General features: G+C 36.3%; 1 protein-coding gene across 9 annotated transcripts in view; it reads left to right on the top strand.

Annotated features, from left to right (window-relative positions):
• The window catches only part of DPY19L1 (dpy-19 like C-mannosyltransferase 1), a 242,327-nt gene that overhangs the window by 48,151 nt on the left and 169,232 nt on the right, over positions 1–24,944 (top strand). For 8 of the 9 annotated variants that reach the window (XR_013829893.1, XR_013829894.1, XR_013829895.1 and 5 more), the window contains exons 9-14: positions 2,080–2,179; positions 4,392–4,469; positions 14,104–14,190; positions 16,321–16,380; positions 16,928–17,008; positions 22,986–23,087. Coding sequence is in view for 1 of the 9 variants with exons in the window: in XM_079932253.1 (XP_079788379.1) it covers positions 2,080–2,179; positions 4,392–4,469; positions 14,104–14,190; positions 16,321–16,380; positions 16,928–17,008; positions 22,986–23,087 (508 nt within the window). In the remaining 8 variants the exon portion in view is untranslated. The remainder of the gene's footprint in view (positions 1–2,079; positions 2,180–4,391; positions 4,470–14,103; positions 14,191–16,320; positions 16,381–16,927; positions 17,009–22,985; positions 23,088–24,944) is intronic. The other variant, XR_013829892.1, reaches the window with a different exon arrangement.

The following is a 24,944-nucleotide window of genomic DNA, read 5'->3' as shown; positions in this document are numbered from 1 at the left end:
TGTGTTTCCACATCCGCGTTCTTGATCTTGGCTTTTTTCTCCAATACAATACAATACTGTATTCTCCAATACAGTATTTTCTCCAATACAGTGGACTGCCCATCAATCTCTACTTTCTGCTTTTGTTCTGCCTCTGCTTCTGTCTTCAATCCAGTGATGGCAAACTTTTGATTCTTCCCATATTCCCTTGCTGATGTGCTGTGATCTGAGCAGCTGTGTGCGGTGCTGCTCCACCTGCGAAGGGTTGCTTCCTTTAATCCATACCGAGGGGTGTACTGTAGAGGGTTCTGCTACTTTGCTATTGCTGCTGTAACAAATCACCACAAACAGATTTATCATGTTACATCTTACAGTTCTGTAACTCAGAAATCCTAAGATAGGGGTGTCGGCAGGGCTGCACTTCTTCTGCAGAGTCTAAGGAAGAACCAGTTTTCTTGCCTTTTTTCGCTTCTAGAGGACTGCTTGCATTCCTTGACCTGTGGCCCCCTCTATCTTCAAAGCTAGCAATGGTGGATTGAGTTCTTAGCAGTCATTTTACTCCAACCTTCTTTGACTTTAAGGACCCTTGTGATTACATTGGGCCCCCCTGGATAATCCAGGATAATCTCCCTATTTGAAGATCAGCTGATTGGTAACCTTAATTCCCCTTTGCCATGTAGTGGGCCTCTTCGGAGGCTATTATTCTACTGACCAAAGTGGAGCTACTCTAACTCCTGTTTCTTGGCTTCAGGGACTGAGTTCTGTTAGGTTCTTTTGTCTTGTTTGTCACGTGCTTTTGTGGTAAGCTCTTTATGTTTTCTTTAGCCTCCTAATCATTGTCATTTCAGCCTCATCCACCTCCTCATTCTTGTCTTTACTTTTGGTTTTTATAAAAAAGTGTTAGGTAATGGAATTTCCTTCCTTCAAGGGCTTTTATCATTCTCCTTGTTTTTCTCTAGTTGACATCTTCCTTCTGCTTTCTTGGCAACTGCAGTCCTTTTTGCTGGGGAAAAGCACATCCTCCTTTCCTAGAGTTGTGGTAAACTTCTTACCTTTCTTCTGAAGGATGACAGCCTAATTTCTAGTGGTCTTTTAAGTCTTCTGATATTCATCTTTATTACTGAATTCTCTCTCTTTGGTAGAGCAGCCATTTCCTCTAGTTCTCGGTTTCCACCTAGAGTTGACATCTCTTGATGTGAGGTGGTAGAGAGGTGAATGCCTTGAGTGAGCCAGGAAGAAGCTGAGCAATGTTCATGTGGGCTGCAGGTACTAAGGATACTGTTATAAAGCTAGAATAGACTTTTCCTAATGCTAAAAATCATTTACAAATAAGGTTAAAAAGATATTTTATCCTAACAAATTGGTTTTGTCCAATTTTGAATTTTAAGTATTTTTAGAAATTCAGTTTTGTATAAATCACCTAATAACAGCCACAGTGAAGATGTTAGGCATGTTGGGGGCTTCACAGTGGTTCACTGATTTAGGAGAAAAGTACTTCTTAAAACTAGCATGAGAGAATCACCTCACCCTCCTAAAAATCCCTTGCATACAAGTCAGGACCAAAGCAAAGCCTCTGAATGTGACTCCAGAAGGGCTCCTGCCATTGCCTCTTTTCTGTGTCCTACCTGTGCAGGACCCAACTTTTATCCCATATCCGCCACAAAACCTCCCTCAGCTGCTCAGCCTGTATCCTGAATACTTGCTTGCTTGTCTGCAGAATACTTAGCACTTAGAATCTGCTACTTCTGTGATTTTTTCATAGACATCGTTTGTCTCTCCAAATGAATCTATTGAATGCAGCTTTAAATACGTTTGGTTATGAATTCACCAAAATATAGTTTGAAAAATCTCAATGGATACACTGACCTAGGTGCTCTCTCTCTCCTTGGAAAGCTTTGTTTTTTACAGTTATATTGGGGATTTACTTTTCACAGGAAATTGTTGTAATTGAGTGTCAGGAGGTATAATTTCTAATCCACTGGTTCGTTATATATCTGGTTTATGTTATAACCAGATCATGTTTAGAGATTCTAATTTGCAGTGGTTTGGAGCCATGCTAGAATATTTTCTGGTTAAACTTACTTATTTTATCTTTTTAAGGGCTACAAAACTTTACAGAGGAAGCTTGATTGCACTCTGCATTTCCAATGTGTTTTTTATGCTTCCATGGCAGTTTGCTCAGTTTGTACTTCTTACTCAGGTAAGGTGCTTACATTTTTAAAACGAATTAAGCTTAGTGAGCTTGATTATGAGAACTCATTTGTCTAAAATTACAGAACTGAGATGTTATATGATTCTAAGTCCTAAAAAGCTTTTTTAGTCCATATTTTGAAAGAAATTTTGGGGTAGGGAAATATATGATTTACTTATTAATGGGTGTTAATTATTTACTTACTAGTAGAGTGCATTTATTGAACTCAAGTTTATAAGAATGCTTATCTTTTTTCAAAATGCAAAATGTTAGTTTGCTTAAAAGAGAACTAGTGTTATAACATTAAGTATTTCTCTTAAGGAGACTGTAGTATTTATCTTAAGTAAAATGTTTTTGTGAATAACTGGACTTTCTTACACATAGGATAAATACACATAGGATAACATAGGAAAAATAGCTAAACAATTTATGTTTTATATAACTCCCTTACCAGCCTGTAATATATTTATCATCTTTCCACGTACTCTGTCTGTCTCTTTCCCTTCAGATAGAGGTCTATAAAGCAAGGTAAAGGTCGCTTATTGAGAGAGGGAGTAAAATGTGTGCTCATTTCTCCCTGCCACCACTGTTTCTACTTCTTTCTTATACTGGCCATGTTCATATTCATATAAAGCAGTATAAGAGTCGCTTTTTAATGTTCTTTGAGATGTCTTGCTTGAGAAATGAAGTCAGACCTGGATTTGTGTCCTAACTCTATTCACTGGCTGCTTGAGTTGGACAAACTGCATAACTTTTCTTAGTTTCAGTTGTTTCATTTATGAAGTAGAGAAAATGAAAGACCCTACTGTATTGGGTTGCGTTTAGGATCAGATGGGGTCATGTATGTAAGAGTCTTAACACATTACCTGCTACTTAAGACATCAAGTTTGCTGCTTCTATCATTTTTTTTTTTAAAGAGGCTCTATTTGTACTTCATTCTTTCTTTGATCTTATCTTTTAGACTCCTTTGTCTTCTTTAGTTTGAGGACATTTTAAATGTTTCTGGTTTAAAATGTCCCTGAGGGTCACTCCATAAGATTCTACCCTGTAGGCCTGCTGTGTATTGCTTAGCCCCTGGAGTGGAAAGGGAGAGTTCCTATCCTTTCACTTATTGGAGATGGCCTGCTTTTTGTTTTAGTTTTTGTTTTTTTGGTGCGGGAGGGGGAGGAACTGGGGGGAGGTGCATGGAGTGAGGGTAGGCAGTACTGTGCTCCTCTGTCGGGCTTACATTGAATAACAACACACTTCTCCACAGTTACTGTGTCATATCTGTCACTCAGCAGTGCCACGTTCCCCATGGGGAAATCTGGGTCAAGGGAGACCTTCTTTTTCTTGCTACTGGGAAAATTTGTTGTAGATTATTTGGAGACAAAAAACTTGATGAATGGAACTTAAGTTACATGTTTAAGTTTCAGCTGTTTTGCCATTTGTTTAAACCATATTTGTGTAGTAGGAGAAGCGTGGAATTTAATTTGAATTGCTTTTTCCATGAAGAAAGGTGGAGAGGCATTGTTTGACATAATACCTCTCTATACTTTACTGAGGTAAATTATTTAATCAATTAATTCATATAATGAATTAATGCATATAAATAACTCCAGTACTCTTAGAATTTTTGGTAAATACATACACAGTTTTCTTCAAAACTGTTAAAAAAATTAAAAATACCTTTGTAGTGAAAGTACTTCTAGTTTGAAATTTGATAAATTTGATTATGCCCAACACTTGAATATTTGTATAAATGAAAGAAAGCACTAATGGAGATACTCGTAAAGACTGACTAACAAGCAGAACTCAGTGTATTTTTACACACACACGCATTATATAATTATTTTTTAGTTTAATGTACTTTCCCCAATTATGTATTGTCACGTTATAATTAAATTTTTATATTTTTTGGTTGAGCAAGGCACTTTGTAATTGTACATGTTGGCAGTAGAGTCACTCTGACATTAAAAGGAGTATTGTTTGGATAATCCGTAAAGTAGATAATTTACATGGTTAATTGAGAGAGATGTGAATGGAAGAGAAAAATCAACTGATATGTGCTATATTAATATATTGACCATAATAAATAATAAATTAGCAGGTAAGAGGGTAACTAAAGAACTTACTTTCAATATAAATATAAATTTGAGGCAAAATAAAGATAATCTTTTCTTAATTTTTTAATCTATTCATTATATATATAATTTTACTATAACTTCTTTTTAAATTTCAGATTGCATCATTATTTGCAGTATATGTTGTGGGATACATTGATATATGCAAATTACGGAAGATCATTTACATGCACATGGTAATGGTTTTTAATTTTTTTTTCCCATTTACCTTGACCTTAAAACAAACTCCTGATTAGTATTTTATTTATTCATGGTTGCAACTAGTTTTGACATAATTCCATAAATAAAACAAGTGTTATTCAAAAACTGTGATATAATTAACAGACCTTGTTTTAAATAGGCCACCCAGAAAATTTAATTATCTGATTTGAATTTGTGCCCAACTTATACATTATCAGCAAAAGAGGTAATTCGTGAAAGAGAAACATGGAATGGTATATTATCCAGGAGCCTTCTGTTAAAATGAAGTGGAATATTCATTTATTGAGCACAAACTATCCAGGCATGTGGGACATATCAGTGAATAAAACTGCAAAGATCCCAGCGTATATGTGGATTACATCCTAAAAGAGTGGAGGGAGAAGAAATGGATAAATAATAAACATAGTAAATGGGTAAATTATATAGTATGTTAGAAGGTGGTAAGGGCTATGGAAAAGGACAAGTCATGGTACCCCAAGGAGGTCAGGTTGGCCAAGTGTCAAGGGATGGGAGATTGAGGTGTCACATGAGGAGGTCGGAGGAGGGCTTATTGAGAAGGGGGTAGTGGAGCAAAGATTGGAAGGAGGAGAGGGAGTCAGCTAAGTAGATGTCATGGAGAAGAATATTCTAGCTTGATGAAATAGCCAGGGCAAAGGTCTTAAGGCTGGATGGTTGATTTTGATGAATATTGATTTTTAAAAACATTTGTCTTCTCTGTCATTAGTTCTTACAATTTTGATATTTTCTTTTTCCTATAATTTTAATGTAATTACAGCATGCTGTTGTTTTGTGCTGGTCTCAGCCTATCAATAACAATGTTGTGGTTGGACAGGCACTTGTGGTTCTTATGATTGCAAGATGCCCTTAAGCAATAATTTTCAGGAAACTTTGAAAAAAACCAAGGTTTATTACTTACAGGACCTGGAAATTACACAGCACACCTGGGACCACACAGTTAGGTCGTGGGGTGTGGGGGGAGGCATGGGAGAGTTAGGGAACAAGCATGCCCTGGAGTTCTGCCTTTACTGGGGTCCAGGATGGGGGCCTAGGATTTTGAGGGCTTTTTTTTTTTTTTTTTTTGGGTGAATTTAAAACATACGAGTGGGAATTTACATCACAGGAAGAGAAAAAAACTGGCCCAAAGGTCAGTTGTTGAAGTTAATCAAGATCTCTAAAACAAAGGAGCCTCAGTGGGGGCAGGTGGCCTGACCCTTTATCTAGTCATGTGGCTGGCAATATGTTTATTCAAGAGATAGCCATGTTTGGAGTGGATTGCAATAAAAGCTTTAAGTCAGACACTTGTATTACGAAGAAGAAAAAATCCCCAACTGTCAGGGTTTATACTACAGCCATATTTTTTTTTTTTTTTGCGGTACGCGGGCCTCTCACTGTTGTGGCCTCTCCCATTGCGGAGCACAGGCTCCTGACGCGCAGGCTCAGCGGCCATGGCTCATGGGCCCAGGCGCTCCGCGGCATGTGGGATCTTCCCAGACCAGGGCATGAACCCGTGTCCCCTGCATCGGCAGACGGACTCTCAACCACTGTGCCACCAGGGAAGCCCCATATACTTTTTTATTCTCTAATAATTGATACATATAAATAGGACATTTATAACATATAGAGAAGTTATGGACAGAGTTCTAAAATGAACAACCATGAGCCTACCCTACAATTGAAAAATGGAACCATCATTACTTTGAAGCCCTGTGTGTCCCGAACACATCTCCTCACTTCTCTTGGACATAACCACTATCCTGACTTTTAAAATTATAATTAACTTGCTTTTCTTTATGACTCTACCATCTACTTATTCCTAAATAATATATTTTTATTATTAAATATTAGTATTGTTTTTAAGGTTTATAAAATGGAATCCTTTTTGTGAGACATAAGTTTTCACTCAGATTTTTGAAATTTGTATGTTGCTGGAGTTCAGACATTTTCTTTGCTTTATGTTTTGCATTGTATAAATACAACATGATATATTTATCCATATTCTTGTTGAAAGACATTTAGGTGTTTTCCTTTTATGTATAATGGTGTACACGTACCTCCTGGGGAATATATATTGAGTTTCTCTAGGGTATTTACATAGTAGTAGAATTTTTAGGTGGTAAATTAAATACATGTTCAACCTCACAATTTAATGTTGCATTGTTTTTCAAAAATGATTAGACTACTTTGAACAGTAACGTATAACAGTTCTTCTTATCCTATATCTTTTTTTTATTTTGTCAATTTGGAGAGTATAAAATGGTATCTTATGGCCTTAATTTACATTTTCTCTGGTTTTCAATAAAGTTGAACATCTTTTCTTATGTTTATGGGCCCTTTGTGTTTCCTTTTTTGTGTCACTCCTATTCAGACTTTTCATCAGTTTTTCTCTTATGTCCAAGGAAAAAATGGCATCTGTTTTATTCACTGCAATGTAATCCCCTATTTTCATTATTTGCTTTGATGCTTGAATTGTTCCTGATTTGGCCAGCTACTTCCTGCTGGCTTCTTTGTTCTTTTAACATGTCCTCATTACGCTTTGAACACTTTTTCAAAGAAATTAATAAAGGCTCAGCTTCATCAAATGCTTTTCTGCATCTGTCTAGATGATCCTCTGTATTTTTCCCTCTTTAATATGTTACTGTGGTGAATTACATTAATTGATTTTTTACATTAAGAAACCATGCTTTTCTGGACTAAACAATTTTTATACTAATTATATTGCTGGATTCATTTGCTATTTTGTTAGGGTTTTAAATCTCATGAATGGTATTGGACAGTACTTATCCTTTTTTAGACTTGAGTTTTTTCCCCAAACTGTTTAATATGTTTTTTTTTTTACATAGCAATAAAAATTCAAGTAATTGTTAAGCATTTAGAGTCTGTCAATCACACAGTCACATAGGCAACTATCAATGAGGACTTTGACTCAAAGTTATAGTTATAAAAGTACTAACATTACACAGGTTTAGTTTGTAGTAGAACCTATCCTGGGTAAATTATACACACTTTATTATGTCACTTACTGACTATGGAACTAGTCACTTATTATCCATAGTTGCTTTATAAACTCCTAAATCCCTATAGTTAAAAAGGAAAAAAATATGGAATTGTTTCCAAAAATTTTTTCCATTTTTTTATTGTGATAAAATACACATAAAATTTACTGTCTTAAGCATTTTAAGTTTATATATCAGTGATATTAAGTACATTCTTATTGCTGTGCAAACATCACCACCGTCTATCTCCACAAGTCTTCATCTTGCAAAAATGAAACTCTATACCCTATAGAGTTATAACTCCCTATTCTCCTTCCTCCCCCCAAGCCCTGGAAACCCTCATTCTGCGTCCTCTGTCTATGCTTTTAACTACTCTAAGTACCTTGTATAAGTGGAATCATGCATTATTTGTCTTTTCCAGAATAGGTTACTTTGCCTGGCATAATGTTCTCAAGATCCATCCATGTTGATGCAAATGGCAGGGGCTTCCTTCTTTTTTATAGCTGAATACTGTTTTATTGTGTATATATACCACATTTTCAATATCCATTTGTCCATGGATAGAAACTTACCCTGTTTCCATGTCTTGGCTGTTGTGACTAATGCTGCAATGAACATGGGAGTGCAGATATATCTTTGATATCCTGTTTTATTTTCTTTTGGGTATATACCCAGAGGTGGATTTGCTGGATCATATGGTAGTTCTATTTTTAATTTTTTTTTTTTGAATTTTATTTATTTTTTTATACAGCAGGTTCTTATTAGTCATCCATTTTATACACATCAGTGTATACATGTCAATCCCAATCTCCCAATTCATACACCCAGCCCCCCACGGCTTTCCCCCGCTTGGTGTCCATACGTTTGTTCTCTACATCTGTGTCTCTATTTCTGCTCTGCAGATTTCTCAAGGAACTTCCATACTCTTTTCGTAGTGTACCAATTTACATTCCCACCAACAGTGGAGAAAAGGGTTCCCTTTTCTCCACATCCTCACTAATACTTATCTCTTGGCTTTTTGATAAAAGTCTTTCTAACCGGTGTGAGGTGATGTCTCATTGTGGTTTTGATTTGCATTTACTAATGATTAGTGATGTCGAGCACCTTTTCATGTACCTGTTGGTCATTTGTATGTCTTTCTTGGAAAAACCATCAATTCAGGTCTTCTGCCCACTTTTTTTTTTTTTTTTTTTTTTTTTTTTGCGGTACGCGGGCCTCTCACCGCTGCGGCCTCTCCCATTGCGGAGCACAGGCTCCGGACGCGCAGGCTCAGCGGCCATGGCTCCCGGGCCCAGCGGCTCCGCGGCATGTGGGATCTTCCCAGACCGGGGCATGAACCTGTGTCCCCTGCATCGGCAGGCGGACTCTCAACCACTGCGCCACCAGGGAAGCCCTGCCCATTTTTTAATCAGATTATTTTGGGGTTTTTTGCTACTGAGTTGTAAGAGTTCCTTGTATATTTTGGATATTAACTGTAGCTGGTATATAGTTTGCAAATATTTTCTCCCATTCTGTAGGTTGCTTCTTCTTATCATTGATTGTTTCTTTAGCTGTGCAGAAGCTTTTTAGGTTGGCTCCACTTGCTGTGATTTTGCTTTCGTTGTCTGTTTTTAAACTCATGCATGACTGTTTGCATTAGGGCTGATTTATGAGGGATGGATAGCTGTTGGTGAACTAAGAGCTAAAGTTTACTGAAATTGACTACAATTTGCCATCTAGGGGTTCTCCTGGAAGTTGTGTGTTTTGATAGATGCCCGAGTTCCAAAATAGTTCCATCAGATAGTTTGTCAAGTTGCATTTGTTGTCTGGGTGGGGAGACAGATTCTTCGTAGTGCTCCCTATGCTGCCATTTCTCCAGAATCCTCCAGCTACACTTGCCTGATTTTGATACCAGATTTATTCTAGCCCTATAGAATTAAATTGTTTCTACTTTCTCTGTCTGGGGTAGATTTTTTGTAAGATTGGGAGGAATATTCCCTGAAAGTTTGGCAGAGCTTGCCTGTTAAACTATATGGACCTGTTATTTTTTTTTTTGTGGACAGATTTTAAATTTGTGATCTAAGTTGTTTAATGATAATAGGACAATTTAGATTTTTTCTTAAGTCATTTTTTAGCACTTTTATGTTGTTAGGAATTTTCCCATTCATCTCAGTTTTAAAATTCATTGACATGAAGTTCACATGTCACATGAAGTTCACATGTCACATGACATGAAGTTCACAGTGTTTTTTTTAATCTGCTAAAATATAGATACTCAAAAAAGATATAGATACTAAAATAACTTGTAATATCTCTCTTTCATTATGTACCTTCTAAGTTCTCAATTTTCTCAGTATAATACTCCTCAAATTTTATTCTTCACATTTAAATTAACCGATGTTTTTGAGCACCAGTTGTTTGTCAAACATTTCCTAGGCCCTTAGCATACAACAGTGATAAAAACAATTTAAAAAATCTCTTCCCTCGTGGAGCTTATATTCTAGTGTACATAGACAGAAATAAATCAAATATATAAGATAAACAGTATGTTAAATGGGAATAAACACTATTATGGAAAACAAAGCAGACAAGGAGAGTGGGATTTACTGAGTAGGTAGGGGAGGTGGTAATTTAAAAGAGTGAGAAAAGAAGGCCTCACTGAGAAGGTTACATGGGGTTAGATGAGGGAGCATCCATTAAGTTAAAAGAAGCAGCAAGCATAAGTGCTCTGAGGTGGGAATATACTGATGTGTTCTAGAATCTGCAGAGTGTGGCTGGATTGAGTGAGAAGGGAAGGGGTCATTAGAAATGAGGTCCCAGAGGTTAGTGGGCAGACTCTATAGGGTCGTGTAAGACTTTGAAAGGTCTTTGGTTTTTCCTTGAAGTGAGAATCAAAGCCCTTAGAGAGTTTGAGCAGAGAAGTTACCAGAGTTGGGAATGGAGGTTGTGCATATTGTCCTTTATATCTGATCTGTGACTAAAGCAGTAATGTTAAGACAGCCTAGGAAGAGCATCAATTTCCTAACGTTAGCAATAGGAATGGTTCATAAAACCCTGCAGCTGTGTCCTGATGCTGCACGGCACTATCTTGTGTGGTCCTAAATTGGTTCGTGTAAAATAGTTCTACTTCCTCAAGAGGTACCACTGACAATGTTGCAGATGCTGCAGTTGCCCTTCAAACCAGATGTGTATTTAACTCTGTGTTATATAACTGCTGGTTCCTTTAGCCAAGATGCCAAGTCCAACTTTTTTTTCTCCAATTAATCACATCCTGGGATTGATTATAAATCCAGTATTGCATGTCTTGTGCATAACTGTTCTAAAGAATCTTATTTTATGTACCATATGTATCAGAATAGTGTACATTGCCATGCAATGTAAAAAAGAAAAATCGACATAAATAATGCAGCCAACTATCTAAGTGTTATACCAACTAAAACAATAAATAAACCTTGAACAGTGGGAAAAAAATTGGGAAAATGGACCCCAAATATCTCTCCAGACCCTTGACACATCCTTTCTTAATACTACCTTATATTTCTCTTGAATACCCTTAGCAGTGCTTTGCCTGATTCTTGGTTATGAATCTGTTTATTCAAAGTGATGATATTTTGCTAGTTTCTGCCAAAATTGATTGGGAAAATTTTAAAGTTGGTTTTAAATTGTGGCACTTAAGGAAAAAGGCTATTGTTATAAAATTTTGAGAATTTGGTTCCTTATCCATTTGAGATAGGCCGGGACCTGGAATCTTCTACTGGAGTGCTTGCACGTGGACAAAAGTCTCCGTTGAGCAATAAGATACAAAGAAACTATAAGTGACTAAAATAACTACACCATGCACAGTTGGAGCAATTATGAGCAACAGGATACAAAAAGGCCAGAAATAAACTACAAGTTTTTGAGGTGCTGGGAGCAAAAAGCAGGGTACTGCACATGATTCCTGCACATAGCACCTCCAAGGGCATGGACAGACCGCCTAAGTTAGGCCTCCTGCCCAGCCCATGGGTCCACCCCCATTGTTACCCCATGTAAGGATCCAAGCAGCTCTTCTCTGGGAGTGGGCAGGGGTACCTTTTTCTCGCTTTCACTCCCTTGTGCTGCAGCATGAGCCCTGATTAAGCATTGCCTGAAATTCTCATCTGGCCTCTTATCAACTTCTATTGGTTAAAGAGTCCAAGGACCTGGGCAGTTAACATTTAGTAAGCATATAAGAAAAAAGTAACGTGACGGTAAATTTATTCCAAGAATGCAAGATTGGCTTATTATTAGAAATTATGTTAACATAATATATCTCATTAATAGATTTTAAAAAGATCAACAATGTGATCATTTCCTTTGATATTGTAATGGCATTTGATAAAGGTCAACATCTGTTTCTGATTTTTAAGATCTTAATTAAATGAAAATAGGTGGATATTTCACTGAACTTTTAATACATACATATACCTTAAACCAAAAGCTAGTATCACACAAAATGATGAATCAGTAGAACTATTCCCATTAATGCCAGAAACTTGACAAATATGCCTACTGCCACTCTTAACATTGTTGCATAAATATTAACTAATAAAATTGACTAAAAAGAGGAAATAAGATGTAAAAGTATCATTGTAAGTATGCTTTTGAATACTTAAAAAACCCAAATTAATGAACTAATTACTACTAGAAACAATGAAAGTTTATATTCATTTATGCATACTTAATGTAACTTTTTTAAATATAAAAAATCAGAAAATATGAAAAGATTTCTGATATAATAGCAAAACAAGTAATATACTTTGAAATAAACTTAATATGCAGGATCTATATAAAGAAAACTTTATACTTCTACTGATGTAGGTAAAAGAAGACTTAAAGAAATGGAAACAGGAAATTCCCTGGTGGTTCAGTTGTTAGGACTCTGTGCTTCCACTGCAGGGGGCACGGGTTCAATCCCTGGTCTGGGAAATAAGAAGCTGCAAGCCGCATGGTGTGGCCAAAAAAAAAAAAAAAAAAGGAAATGGAAACAACATGTATTATTTTCAGATGTAAAGATTCAATATTGGACAGATGTAACTAAAATATAATGCAATGTACATTTGTAGAATACGACAATTCTAATAAAAATGTCAATTTTTGAAACTTAGGCTGATTATAAAATTCATATGGAAATTTATATATGTGGATCAAAAATAAAACTTCCAGAAGAAAACATGGATTCTTTTATTTTTAAAGGCTTTCTAATAATGGAGTTAAATCCTGAAGACTTAGAGGAAATGAATGAAAAACTGACTAACATAAAAATGTAGAAAGCAACTACAATAGAGAAATACTACAAAGAAAGATAAAAGTGAACTGGGAAAATATTTATAATATGTTTGCTTGGTAAGGAGTTATGCTCTATCATATATGAAGAGAGTGCTTAAGGAAAATACCAAAGCCCAATAGAAAAATGGGCACTAGGAATAGACAATTCATGTACACACAAAACAATATAAACAGTAAATAGAAGAAAAGATGCTGTGTCTCACCCACTAATAAAAGAATGGAACAATGAAACAATGAGGCAACATCTTTTTTTGGATTAGATTGGCAAATACTTGAAAGAATAATACACCGTGTTGGCAGGAGTGCGTATCAGCAGGAACTCTCATGCCCTATTGGTGGAGAGTACAATATTTTGTATTGCAATTTGTCAGTATTTTCTCAAATTTTAAAATATGTGTATTGTTGATTCATTAATTCCATGATAGTAATTTATCCCATAAATATGTTGACATGTACATAAGATACATAAATAAGGGTGTTTTTCATAGCAGTGTTTGTAATAGGAAAAACAAAACTAACAACAAAACAAAACAAAACTGGAAAGCACTTAAGTTTTCAGAAGTAGTCAGAGGACTGTAGTACATCTCTAGAGTGGAGTACTTTTTTCAGTTATTCAACAGAATGAGTTAGATTGGTTTGAATTGATAGGTAAAGCTCTTTGAAACAAACTGAGAGTAAAAGCAAGCAATAGCATAGCTTCTGCGCCAAGTTTCCATTTGTGGTTTTAAAAAATTATAAACTGGGGACTTCCCTGGTGGCACAGTGGTTAAGAATCCGCCTGCTGATGCAGGGGACACGGGTTCGAGCCCTGGTCCAGGAAGATTCCCACATGCCACAGAGCAACTAAGCCCATGTGCCACGACTACTGAGCCTGCGCTCTAGAACCCGGGAGCCACAACTACTGAGCCTATGTGCCACAACTTCTGAAGCCTGTGCACCTGGAGCCCATGCTCCACAACAAGAGAAGCTACCACAATGAGAAGCCCGCGCACCGCAACTAAGAGTAGCCCCCGCTCGACACAACTAGAGAAAGCCCACGCACAGCAACGAAGACCCAACACAACCAAAAATAAATAAAATCGATTCTTTAAAAAAAAAAAATTATAAACTGGAATTTGTACATGTGAATGTCTATAAGGATGCACAGAAAATTGGTGGTGGTGGTGATCTCTGGGGTTTTGAAGTGTGGCATAGAATTCGGGCTGTTTTCCTTGTATATTCTCTTTTGAACAGTTTGAATTTTGTTTATCATGGGCATGTGCAATTTTCAGAATAAAATCATTTTTTTTGTTTTCTGTGTATTAATTACATTTTTCTTGGATTTTTCCAGATTTCTCTTGCACTTTGTTTTGTTTTGATGTTTGGAAACTCAATGTTATTAACTTCTTATTATGCTTCCTCTTTGGTAATTATTTGGGTAAGTGTTCCTTAAGTAAATGTCTGTTTTTGAAACTAATGGTTTACCAGTTTCTTTATCACTGGCTTGAGATTCGTGAGGGATTTTCTACAAGAACTGTTTCAAGTGTCTTACTGAATACATCTATATGTGATAATGTATTTAAGTTCTCGTTTCCAAAGAAACACAACAAAAGTTAATACTGGAAAACATAGTGCTTTGTTTCACAGTCCTAATCTGTCCTTTCCTCATCTTTTCTGTCACCTGACTTTTGGTCCTGGAGTTCATTTTAGAATGGTTTCTATGCTTTCGTCTTTTTCTTGTTTCCTCCCCTCTTTTCAGTGTTTATCCTACTCCTGCTCTACTTTCTGACCCCCTTTCCTCCCTCTGGCATCTCAAGCAGTCTCTCCTTGTTCCACTGTGATCAGAGGCTCAAGGCCTTATATTTTTAGTTTTTTCCCCTCGTGTCTATTTGAATTATTCAGATAGTTTAAATCAGGTGATGATTCAGTTATATTTTACTAGATCACTACCAAGAACAGATTTAGACTATGGGGAGACTGTCTTATAGAATTAGAGCAAAAGGTAAAAGGTTATCTAACTCCTTCTGCCACTTTTGGCAGGATGACTTTCTAAATATAAGTCTCTCTAAATTTAAGGACTTCCAGAGGTGGTTACTCTTTTTTTTTTTGCCGGTGGGTTTCTCCATTACAATGTTTTGCAAACCTAAGAGGAAAAAAATTATTCCTTATATTTAACATGCATGTGCTTTAGGATTAGGCTGTTTTTTTGAAGATGAAAAAGCACACTGCACTGTCTTAACTGAAATGGTTTCTACTTCTTGAATAATCATTTAAGTAACTCAGATCATTTTGTCTTTCTTGATTTCTAGAACCCATTAACAGATTTGGAATCTGCTATTTCTTTGTCTGATTTTACAAGTAATATTTATTTAAGATCCCATTTCCCAGGAGTATGCCTCTTCCCAATCTGGGCCACCACCCTTTTCAGGTTGTGTGACTTGAGTATACTTAGGCACAGAAATTAGCAGTTAGCATGTGGTGATGCTGTGTTTTCAACAATGACAAAACAAAAACAAAAACCCAGTAACTGAGTTGCTGTGCTGTGAGATTAGTGATAGTTCTTACAGTCATGAATTTTGTTTGTAATTAGGAAATGTGTCAATGGACTCAATTCTATATTTAAATATGTACATGGGGAAGTCCTGCTATTACTCAGAGTAAAGTACATGACTCTTGTTACTTGTGTACAGTACACAAGTACATTGAATGGAAGATTTCCTGTCAGTAAATCTAATCTTAAGTACATTTTGCAGGAAATTTCTCTTCAGTTCTATTGAGCACCTACAGTGTGTCAGGTTTCCTACTAGGTGCTTGACACTGAGGTGTGTCTTAGGTATGAATTAAGCATTATGCATATTTCACGTATTTTGGTGTATACAAATAAATAATGGCAACAGGTACAGAATATAGCATGTTTTTGCATATTTAACTATAAACACATTTGCCTGTTTTTATTTCTAGTTATCACTTTGAAACAATCGTAACACATTTTGTGTTCTCAGATATTCAGAAACTTCTGAAAAGATTTAATTTGGGTTCATGTATTTATGTTTTGATTCTAAGCATATTTTTGCCAGGTTTGAAGTAGATTTAGATCTGTATAGGTACTATACTTTGGGAGTCTATTATGTACCTGGAAAGAAATAAGATTTGATAGAGGAGAAGTATTTAGTTGATCTGTTAAAAACTCATTTGTAGTTTATTCAAGGAGTTAGTAATATTTAACTTAAGGAAAATCTTATAACTATTAGACACCTGTCTAAAATTCTGAAATTATTATATACTTCTTGGTTCTTTGGTAAATCAGAACCAGTCATAGAAATCAATCATAGAAATTTACGTATGGAGATTCTGTTTTCAACTTTACAGAGTGACTAACTGACCTAAAATACTCTGGATAAAACAGGGCTTCTTGAAATCAAATGAGCTTGTGGTGATTCTATGTGAAACACTGAAAGTGTGCTGAAGTTTAGATTCTTGAGAGTCTTATTATTTAGAAGTATTTTTTTGGTACCTGAATTTGTGTCTGTAAGTATTAACTGTATGCTATGTTATTTTCTGCATGCAGGGTTTACTGGCAATGAAACCATGTTTCCTGAAAGTAAATGTATCTGAACTTAGTTTATGGGTAAGAATCAATCTATTTGAATGTATATGTTTTTCCTTCTCCAAAATATATCATTGGTTTTATGTTTTACTTTCAAGGAACTATCCTATATAATGCAGAGGATCTAACAGTTTTATAACATATTAAGGCTCAATTTTAATGTGCCAAATTGCTCTTTTTGTGAAGCAAGTTAAGATTAATATTGGATAGGTAGTTAAAGAATTTCAGTTTTATGTATGACCCATGTTTTTTCTGAGGAGCAGTGCATGTGTAAGAAACTGTTAGTAGAAGGGGAATTTAACTGCAATTGCTGTATAAATCTCCTATAAAATATATTAATTTTGACAACAAGATTGTGTATATTTTTCTTTTTGATGTTAGCCCCTTGATTTTGGAGTAACATTCTTTAATTTAAGGTGCGTTTTTTTTTTGACATTTTCTCTTGGATCTAGAGATAGTTACTTCACGTGTGATTAAAGCATTTATTTTTTTCTTCCTAGGCTATGTCTGTGCAATGGCTATATGATGCATCAGTTTAGTTTTGTTTTGCTATATTTTTCTTTTGTAGGTTATCCAAGGATGTTTTTGGTTATTTGGAACTGTCATACTCAAGTATTTGACATCTAAAATCTTTGGCATTGCAGATGATGTAAGTGTATTTTTGCTTAAACTTGGAAGACTTGAAATAAATCAAACAGGCTAAGAATGAATTACTAGAGTTGTTAAAGTACTACTATTTAAGGCAAATTCTAAGGTGAAGTCTATTCACCTGTTATTTTATCTATTTACTACAATAGAGAGTAAATATGACTATGTCTGTAGTCCATTCTCCAAAATTAATTTCTTGACATAACTCTCATATTTTATTGGTCTTCCACAAAGATTTTAAAATTTTAAAGTAAGAAAGCTCTAGAGACTTAAGCTCAAATTTTAAGGCCTCTACAGTCATTTTTCTCTGGTTTCTTTATAATCCCCTTTTGTAACAGATAAAGATGCCATCTTCAGAGGCTCTTAAAGAATAGATCATATAACTTATTCTCTTTTTCTTCCAGTTTTCTAGTCAATGCTTGTGAAAGGTTTGTAGGTAATTTAATCCAAGTTAGTCTTATTAAGAGATATTATTGTTATTGGTTTTGCTTTTTTTTGGTATTTGGGTAGGAGAGAAAATAAAATGAGAAGAATTCTGCTTTATAACTGTAGAGATTCACTCTATCTATAATTTTGTATTGCCTATTTTATTTTGATGTTTTGGTAAGCACATTAATTAAATTAAAAGAGAGAGCAGGACACCAACCAACATGGAAAGAGTAAAGTAAGCCACATATTTTCTTCTGTAATTTATTTTAATTGATGGTCTTTCTTCCTTCTGTATTAGATTAAAGTTGTGGTTTTGAAACTGAGTTCTGTGAAGTTCTGGGACTTCAAGGACTCTTTGGTGGGGTCCATCTACTTCTCAGTCCCCCTGCCAGCCCCTCTTCACCCAGGATAGTCTTGCTTTAATCTCTTACATAGTGGACATTTATACATGTTTTCATATGAACAAAGGAATTGTTTGCTTAAAAAAGATGGAAAACAATGGGCTATTAAAGGGGTGGTCTACAACCTGTGAAAGACATTTTAAAAGTTTAAAAGCATAGTCTAAAATGCATTTATTTATTCATTCATTCAATGTACCTGCTATGTGCCTGATAGTAGAATGCATCCTAGAGATACAGAACTGAATAAGACATGGTCTAGTGGGAGACAGGGACAATTTCTAGCAACTATAATACAGTGTAATGAAAGCTCTGATAAAAATAAGTACAGAGTGGGACTTCCCTGGTGGTCCAGTGGTTAAGACTCTGTGCTTCCACTGCAGGGGGCACAGGTTCTACCCCTGGTCAGGCAACTAAAGATCCTGCATGCCACATGGCATGGCCAAAAATAAAATAAAATAAAAATATAAAATAAAATTTTAAAAATTCAAAATGTATTTAAAAAAATTTATTAAAAAAAATAAGTATAGAGTGCCACAGGAATACCCAGGGAGATTCAGGGAAAGCTCCTAGAAGTCAACTGTGAAGATGAGCACTAAGTGGTGATTGAGTCAGCCAGGAGGCAGAGAATGAGCAGGAAGAAAAGGGAAAGAGCCCAAGTCCTGGGTTTATGGAATCTGTCTACTCATTGGGGGAAGACAAGCTGGTTAGAGTTTTAATTCAGGTTAAAGTGACTATTGTCATTTCTATCACAGCCCGATGTTGCACCAGGGCCAAAAAAAAAAAAAAAAAAAATGCTGTAAAAAGTTATTTCCAAATCAGAAATAAGTTAGTTGCAGCTTTAGTATTTCTAGAAATCTGTAACATTGATCAAGGACATCAATGTTATAAATAAATTCTTAATTTTAACATTGGTCAAAGGAAGAGAATGGCAAGGCCACACGGCTCTTGAGAAGCATTTCCACCCACCCTTCTCTGTTAATTAGACACACACTTCCTGTCCTTTAGGAACCCAGCGAGGCATTTCTCGGTCTATCCTGGATTTCCCATCCTTGCTCCTATCAACATTTTTCGTGGTAAAATTCTGATGTTGTATACCAGGGAAGCTCAGTACTAAGTGCCCCAAGGTTTTTATTGGGGGCTGGTAACATAAGCATCCTCTGCCTAGCACGTTATCAAAATTCCAAACTCCCAGAAAGAATGTAGGTGTTCAGTATAAGCCACTATTATCATTTAGGGTGATGGGAGCCTTCCGGAATTCAAGTTCCCTGATGCCAGCTAAGGGTCAACCTTGCAAGCAGGTTTTTCAAAGGATCCCCTTCAGACCTACTATGTTAACTCTCATCTGAACAACAAGTTTGTCTCATCTTTTCCTTTCTGCCATGCCCACCTTGGATCTCCCATGAATATGCATACCACTTCCCAGTCAGTCATAGATTTGTAGAGAGCTTGGGCTCTCTTGGATCCACCAGCGTCTGTGGACAACTTTCCAGTGCACCAGGGATGTGAGAACTTGTCTCCTGTCATTGGTTGTCTCCTTTTCAGAATCTCTGTAAAATGTCTAGCTAGTCTGCCAGTCTACTGTTCACCAAACGAGTACTGTAACCCTAAGCTGGCAGAACTGTGAATTTCCGCCTTTCATTTCCTCCTGAGTTTGATGCTTTTACTGATGGTGCATAAATTTTTTGCTCTCTGCCCCCAAACAAGTCAGCTCCTTGCAGTAGCAAAGGTTCTGCTTTTCATGGCCAACCCCACCCGGGTAGGACCGTTGGGCTGACCAAGCTGGGGGAAGCAGAGGTGATGTAATGGTGGGAGGGAGCGGCCAAAGCAACAATGCCACAGACTCCCACTATTTCCACCCAGAGCTCATCAGTTTTTTTTTTTTTGGTTTTTTTGGCTGCATAGGGTCTTCGTTGCTGTGCGTGGGCTTTCTCTAGTTACAGCAAGCAGGGACTATTCGTTGCGGTGTGCGGGCTTCTCATTGCAGTGGCTTCTCTTGTTGTGGAGCACGGGCTCTAGGCACGTGGACTTCAGTAGTTGCAGCATGAGGGCTCAGTAGTTGTGGCACGTGGGCCCTAGAGCATGCGGGCTTCAGTACTTGTGGCACATAGGCTCAGTGGTTGTGGTTTGCAGGCTCTAGAGGGCAGGCTCAGTAGTTGTGTCGTTGCTCCACAGCATGTGGGATCTTCCCGGACCAGGGCTCGAACCCATGTCCCCTGCATTGTCAGGTGAATTCTTAACCACTACCCCACCTGGGAAGTCCCTCATCAGTTTTTTTTTTTTTTTTTTTTTTTTTTTGCGGTACGCGGGCCTCTCACTGCTGTCCGCGCAGGCTCAGCGGCCATGGCTCACGGGCCCAGCCGCTCCACGGCATGGGGATCTTTCCGGACCGGGGCACGAACCCGCATCCCCTGCATCGGCAGGCAGACTCCCAACCACTGCGCCACCAGGGAAGCCCCCTCATCAGTTTTTTTGTGAATGCATGTTTCTCCATTTGTTTTCCTTTTGATCAATTACTTGATCCTAATATGGTTTTTGACAGTTTTGTCCAATTTCATAGTTGTTATTGAAAAAGGGGATTTACTAACTTCTTCCTCTGCCATATCTGGAAGTCCCCATATTCACTGATTTTTGCGTGTTGATCCAGCCTTATATTTCTCAGATAACCTCACTTGTTTACAATGTGTTAGTTTTTCTAAATATTGCTGCATTTGGTTGGCTAATATTTTTAAGGACTTTTGCTGATATGTATGGGAATGTTAGTCTGTAGTTTTATTTTCTTGTAATGTTTTTGCCTGGTTTTAGTTTCAAGGTAATGCAGCCTTCCAGAATTATTGGGAAATGTTCAATCTCCTATTTTTAATGAGAATTTATATAGAATTGATATTATGTCCTCCTTAAAGGTTTGTTAGAATTTGACAGTGAAGCCCTCAGGATATGGAGTTTTGTTCATGGGAGATTTTTCTACTACAAATCCACTTTCTGTAGGAGTCTTGGCATTTTATGTCTTTAGAGGAAACTCACCCATTTCATATATATCATCAAATTAAAAAAAAATTATTGTAGAATTCAGTTCGCGAAAAATTCTTATTGAAATTTTTTGCATATATGTGAATTGGCTTTTATGCTCTTTAATTTTCCTTATTTGGATTTGATATTATATTAATCTGTAAAGACCTGCTTTTTATTTTTTTGCTATTTTTTCTACTTTCTATTTATTATATTAATATTTTCAAAGTACCACTTCTTTAAAGTCTTCCTTGGTTTTCTTGTATTGCACTTTGTAATTGAATTCTGTCACCCTCATTTCTTGTCTTCTCATTTCTTTGGGATTGTTCTGTAGCATTTTCTGATGCTTGATGGAAAGTGCTTGGCTCTTGTTTTCACCTCTCTTATTTTCTGATAAATGCATTTTAAATCTATAAATTTCCCTCTAAGTAGTACTTTTTTGTGTGTCTTACAAATTAACTATTTTACGACTTTCTTTTTAACCTAAAAAGCTTTATGTTATTTAGTTTCTAGCTGAAAGGATTTTTAAAGCCATTCCTAGTTACCATTTTCCAATTTTGCTGCATTTATGATTAGAAAAAAATAATTTGCATTATATAAATTCATTGAGATTTATTGTGGCATAGGATGTGAACATTAAAAAAATCTTTACTTGTGTTTGAGGGTAACATATAGTCTCTCTTTGTGAAGTTTGTATTCTCTGTTTGTGAGCTTATTAATATTGTTCAGATTTTATGTTAACATTTATCTGCTTTTTCTACTTTAGAGGGAAATATTTAACATTTCCAATGAACACTGTCAACTTTTTCTTCCTACAGAGTTTTTCAGTTGTTCTTCTATATGCTTTGAATCGATACTGTTAATTGCAAATTGCAAATATTATATGTTCGTGATATGTATAACCTTGCTTTGCTGTTTGTTTTATCAGCATATAATGTCATTTTGTTGTCTTTTTTCATATATTTTTGTTTGAATTTAGTTTTGTGAGACATCACAGTAGCTAACCCAGATTTCTTTGGTTCATTTTATCTGGTATATCTTGTTCTCTTCGTCTGTTTTCAACCTTTCTGCAACCTTTCTGCATACTTTTAAGTTTGTCTTTTGTAGATAATATGATATTGAATTTTTCCCCTTAAATCCAACTTGAGCATCTGTCCTTTAGTTAGTGAATTTAACCTCTTTACATTTATGGCAGTTATCATTATATTAGGACTTACTTCTTTCATTTTATTTGAGATTTTCCAAACATTTTACTTTCTTTTTAGATTCTTTTCCTTTTCAGTGGTTAGGTACTTTGTGTATTTTAGACCTATGTACTCTCCCTCCTATTGATTTCTTAAACTTATCAGAATACATTTCTTCCCCAGGAGACAGAGCATTTGAGATTCTTCAGCATATCCCATCACCCTTTATAGTTCCTACTCACTCCCTGACCCCCTACTTCATTTAGGTATCGTTTAGGGTTTTAGTCATGATGTGTTTCAGTTATAATTTATCCCCTTTTCTATGGTTCTTGCTCTTCTTGCTCTTTTAGACAATAATGAATTGAAAGTTTGGCAAATGTTTTCTCATTTGTTAAATGAAAACAATTCCAGCTTCCTCACATGGCTTCTTGTGGGAAGTAAGTTAGGTGATATAACTGTGAGCACTTGGTGACATATGAAGAATTACACAGTTGCTGATTGTGAGGCAAAAGTGTGTTTTATTCCAAGGCCTGCCCATTTTCTACTTCTTTCAAAAAGTCTTTTCCAACCGCTTTTCAGAAATCTGAATTAACGTTTGCTTTGCTTTGCTCTATCACACGTTGTCCCTTTGTGATTGACAGATGCCTGTGTGTGTTACCAAGCCTACCCGATACTGTGTAGTGTATTTCACCAGGTTTAACACCTTGAGCAGGGAAAACCCAAGGGTAAAAACCTTTGGAATGTTGATGATGGAGCGTGGACGGCAGGGTGTTGTTGGAGCTATCACTTGTCAGCAGTTGAAGGGAGACTGTGAAGTTGGAGGGTCCAGAAGTAGCCAGGTGTGGGAACAGCGAGCTCTGTCATGCAGTGGAAACTATTTTTAGGTACTATTAAGATTAAAATGCATTATTACAATATACGGCATAATCTAATGGTACCTCCCTTTATTCCTTACTAGGCTCATATTGGCAACTTATTAACATCAAAATTCTTCAGTTACAAGGATTTTGACACTTTACTGTATACCTGTGCAGCGGAGTTTGATTTTATGGAGAAGGAGGTAAGATGTGATTTCTCCTTTCTTTCCTTAGTTTTTGGTCCATTCATTTTTCATAAAGGGTGCTCCTGTTATTCAGACTCTTACCTCTGTGCTCTTATCTCAGTTTGAAGGAAAAGGAAAACCTGGCAGCTTAAAGGAAGATATTCCTATTTACATTAGTACAGCTTCCTGAAATATATAGTCTTTTCTTATTTTGATAATTTAGAAACATGCATTCAGTCTAGCAATAGTTTTTAGGATTGAGTAAAAACAGAGGCATTTCAAGTCGCCTCTTTTTAGGGATAGCATTAGTTCAGTGAAGCTCTCAAGCTTTTAAGTTTCCACTCACTTTGTGATTGTTTGTTTGAATGATCTCATTGCTTTGAAATATCATTGAGTATAAGTTTTTCATTCCAACAACATTTTGTTCCTAAAACTGTATTCAGGTGTTTAGAAGGAAACCAGAGAGTAGTTTAGTGGATAGTGAGACAGAAGTCTGCGATATTACTTGATGTTCTTGAACAAGTGACTCTCATTCTTGGAGTTGTAGCTTACTAGTTTCTGGTAGTATGCTACAGGTAGATATTGTGAGGACGAAAGGAGATACATAGGAAAGTACTTTGATATTTTAAGATATTTTATATTAAATACCATTTTGCAATACTTTATGAGCTAGTTTGGTTCAACAGACGTGTATATATATGCCTTTTTTTCACACCACCCATGTGGCCCCGATTTATGATGATATTTTATTATCTGTCAGACATTTTTCTTCAAAGCTGTGTGTGTGTATATATATGGAAGTGGCCAACAGTCCTCTGTTGACACATTCATTTTCCCCGATCCCCACTGGGTCAGCCCATGTCCTAAATTACAGACCAGTGGAGGAGAGTGCAGCCCACAGCAGACTTTTACCAACCAGACATTCTGAGTTGAGCGTGTCCTGCAGATGTACTGTTTCCTCCAGTGACCTATCAGTCTTCATTTCCTGTGTTCTGGCAAATGGTTTTGATAAAAAGTGTACAAATGGTAGTGTTGAACCTGCTGAAAGAAACTAAGGAAAAGTATCTTGCAAGGCTTTAAAATGCATGCTTAATAGCAGACCAAGCCTCTTTCAAGGAGGTGGTAAAGGAAGTAGAGTATAGACATCAACAGAGAAATTAGGACTCAGTGGAAATCCTTTAACATTACTGAGGATATACACACCTTTACAACCTGAGAGTATGAACCATCAGTTATGTGATAGAAGAAATTGTTTATTGAGGCATAAGATGCCTTCAGTCAATTTGAAGAAAATGGCAAAGCTGTGTCCAGCCTGCCATTCCTCATCTCCATAGGTACCTTCACAGGGACGATGCTGTAGAGACAGGGCACGGTGCCAGTTCAGAGAGGGCATCTCTTGTATGGTACGTCCATATAGTGGGGAAGAGGGAAAAATTTAACATGATATCATACCGATATGGAAAGACACTTAAGATGTATAATGGGATGAGCAAAATGGTCCGATCTTATTGACCTATAATTAACACACATAGAATAAAGTGTAAGAGACCAAAATTTTAACAGTTGTTTTTTTTTGGTGGAGAGATAATCAGTGATTAACTTTTTTTGTAATTTGTGTCTTCTAAATTTTCTATAATAATCATATTCTAATTGTATTGTGCTACTAAAAAAAAAGTTAAAACAGTGAGGGGGATCTTTGCTTTTTAGATATGAAAATGGAAAGCAATAGTATTTAAAGTACAGGGATACCAAAACAGGAACATTATGACCAAAAACAGACAATGCTGGATAGACCCATGTGTAGGTACTTAACTATGTTTATGTGTATGTACTTAGTATGAAGTGAAGAGAGCACCACATAATATATCAATAAAT

Source organism: Stenella coeruleoalba (genome assembly GCF_951394435.1).
Source record: "Stenella coeruleoalba genome assembly, chromosome: 9".
In the NCBI taxonomy this organism is placed as follows: Eukaryota; Metazoa; Chordata; class Mammalia; order Artiodactyla; family Delphinidae; genus Stenella; species Stenella coeruleoalba.
This window is presented reverse-complemented; position numbering and strand designations above follow the sequence as displayed.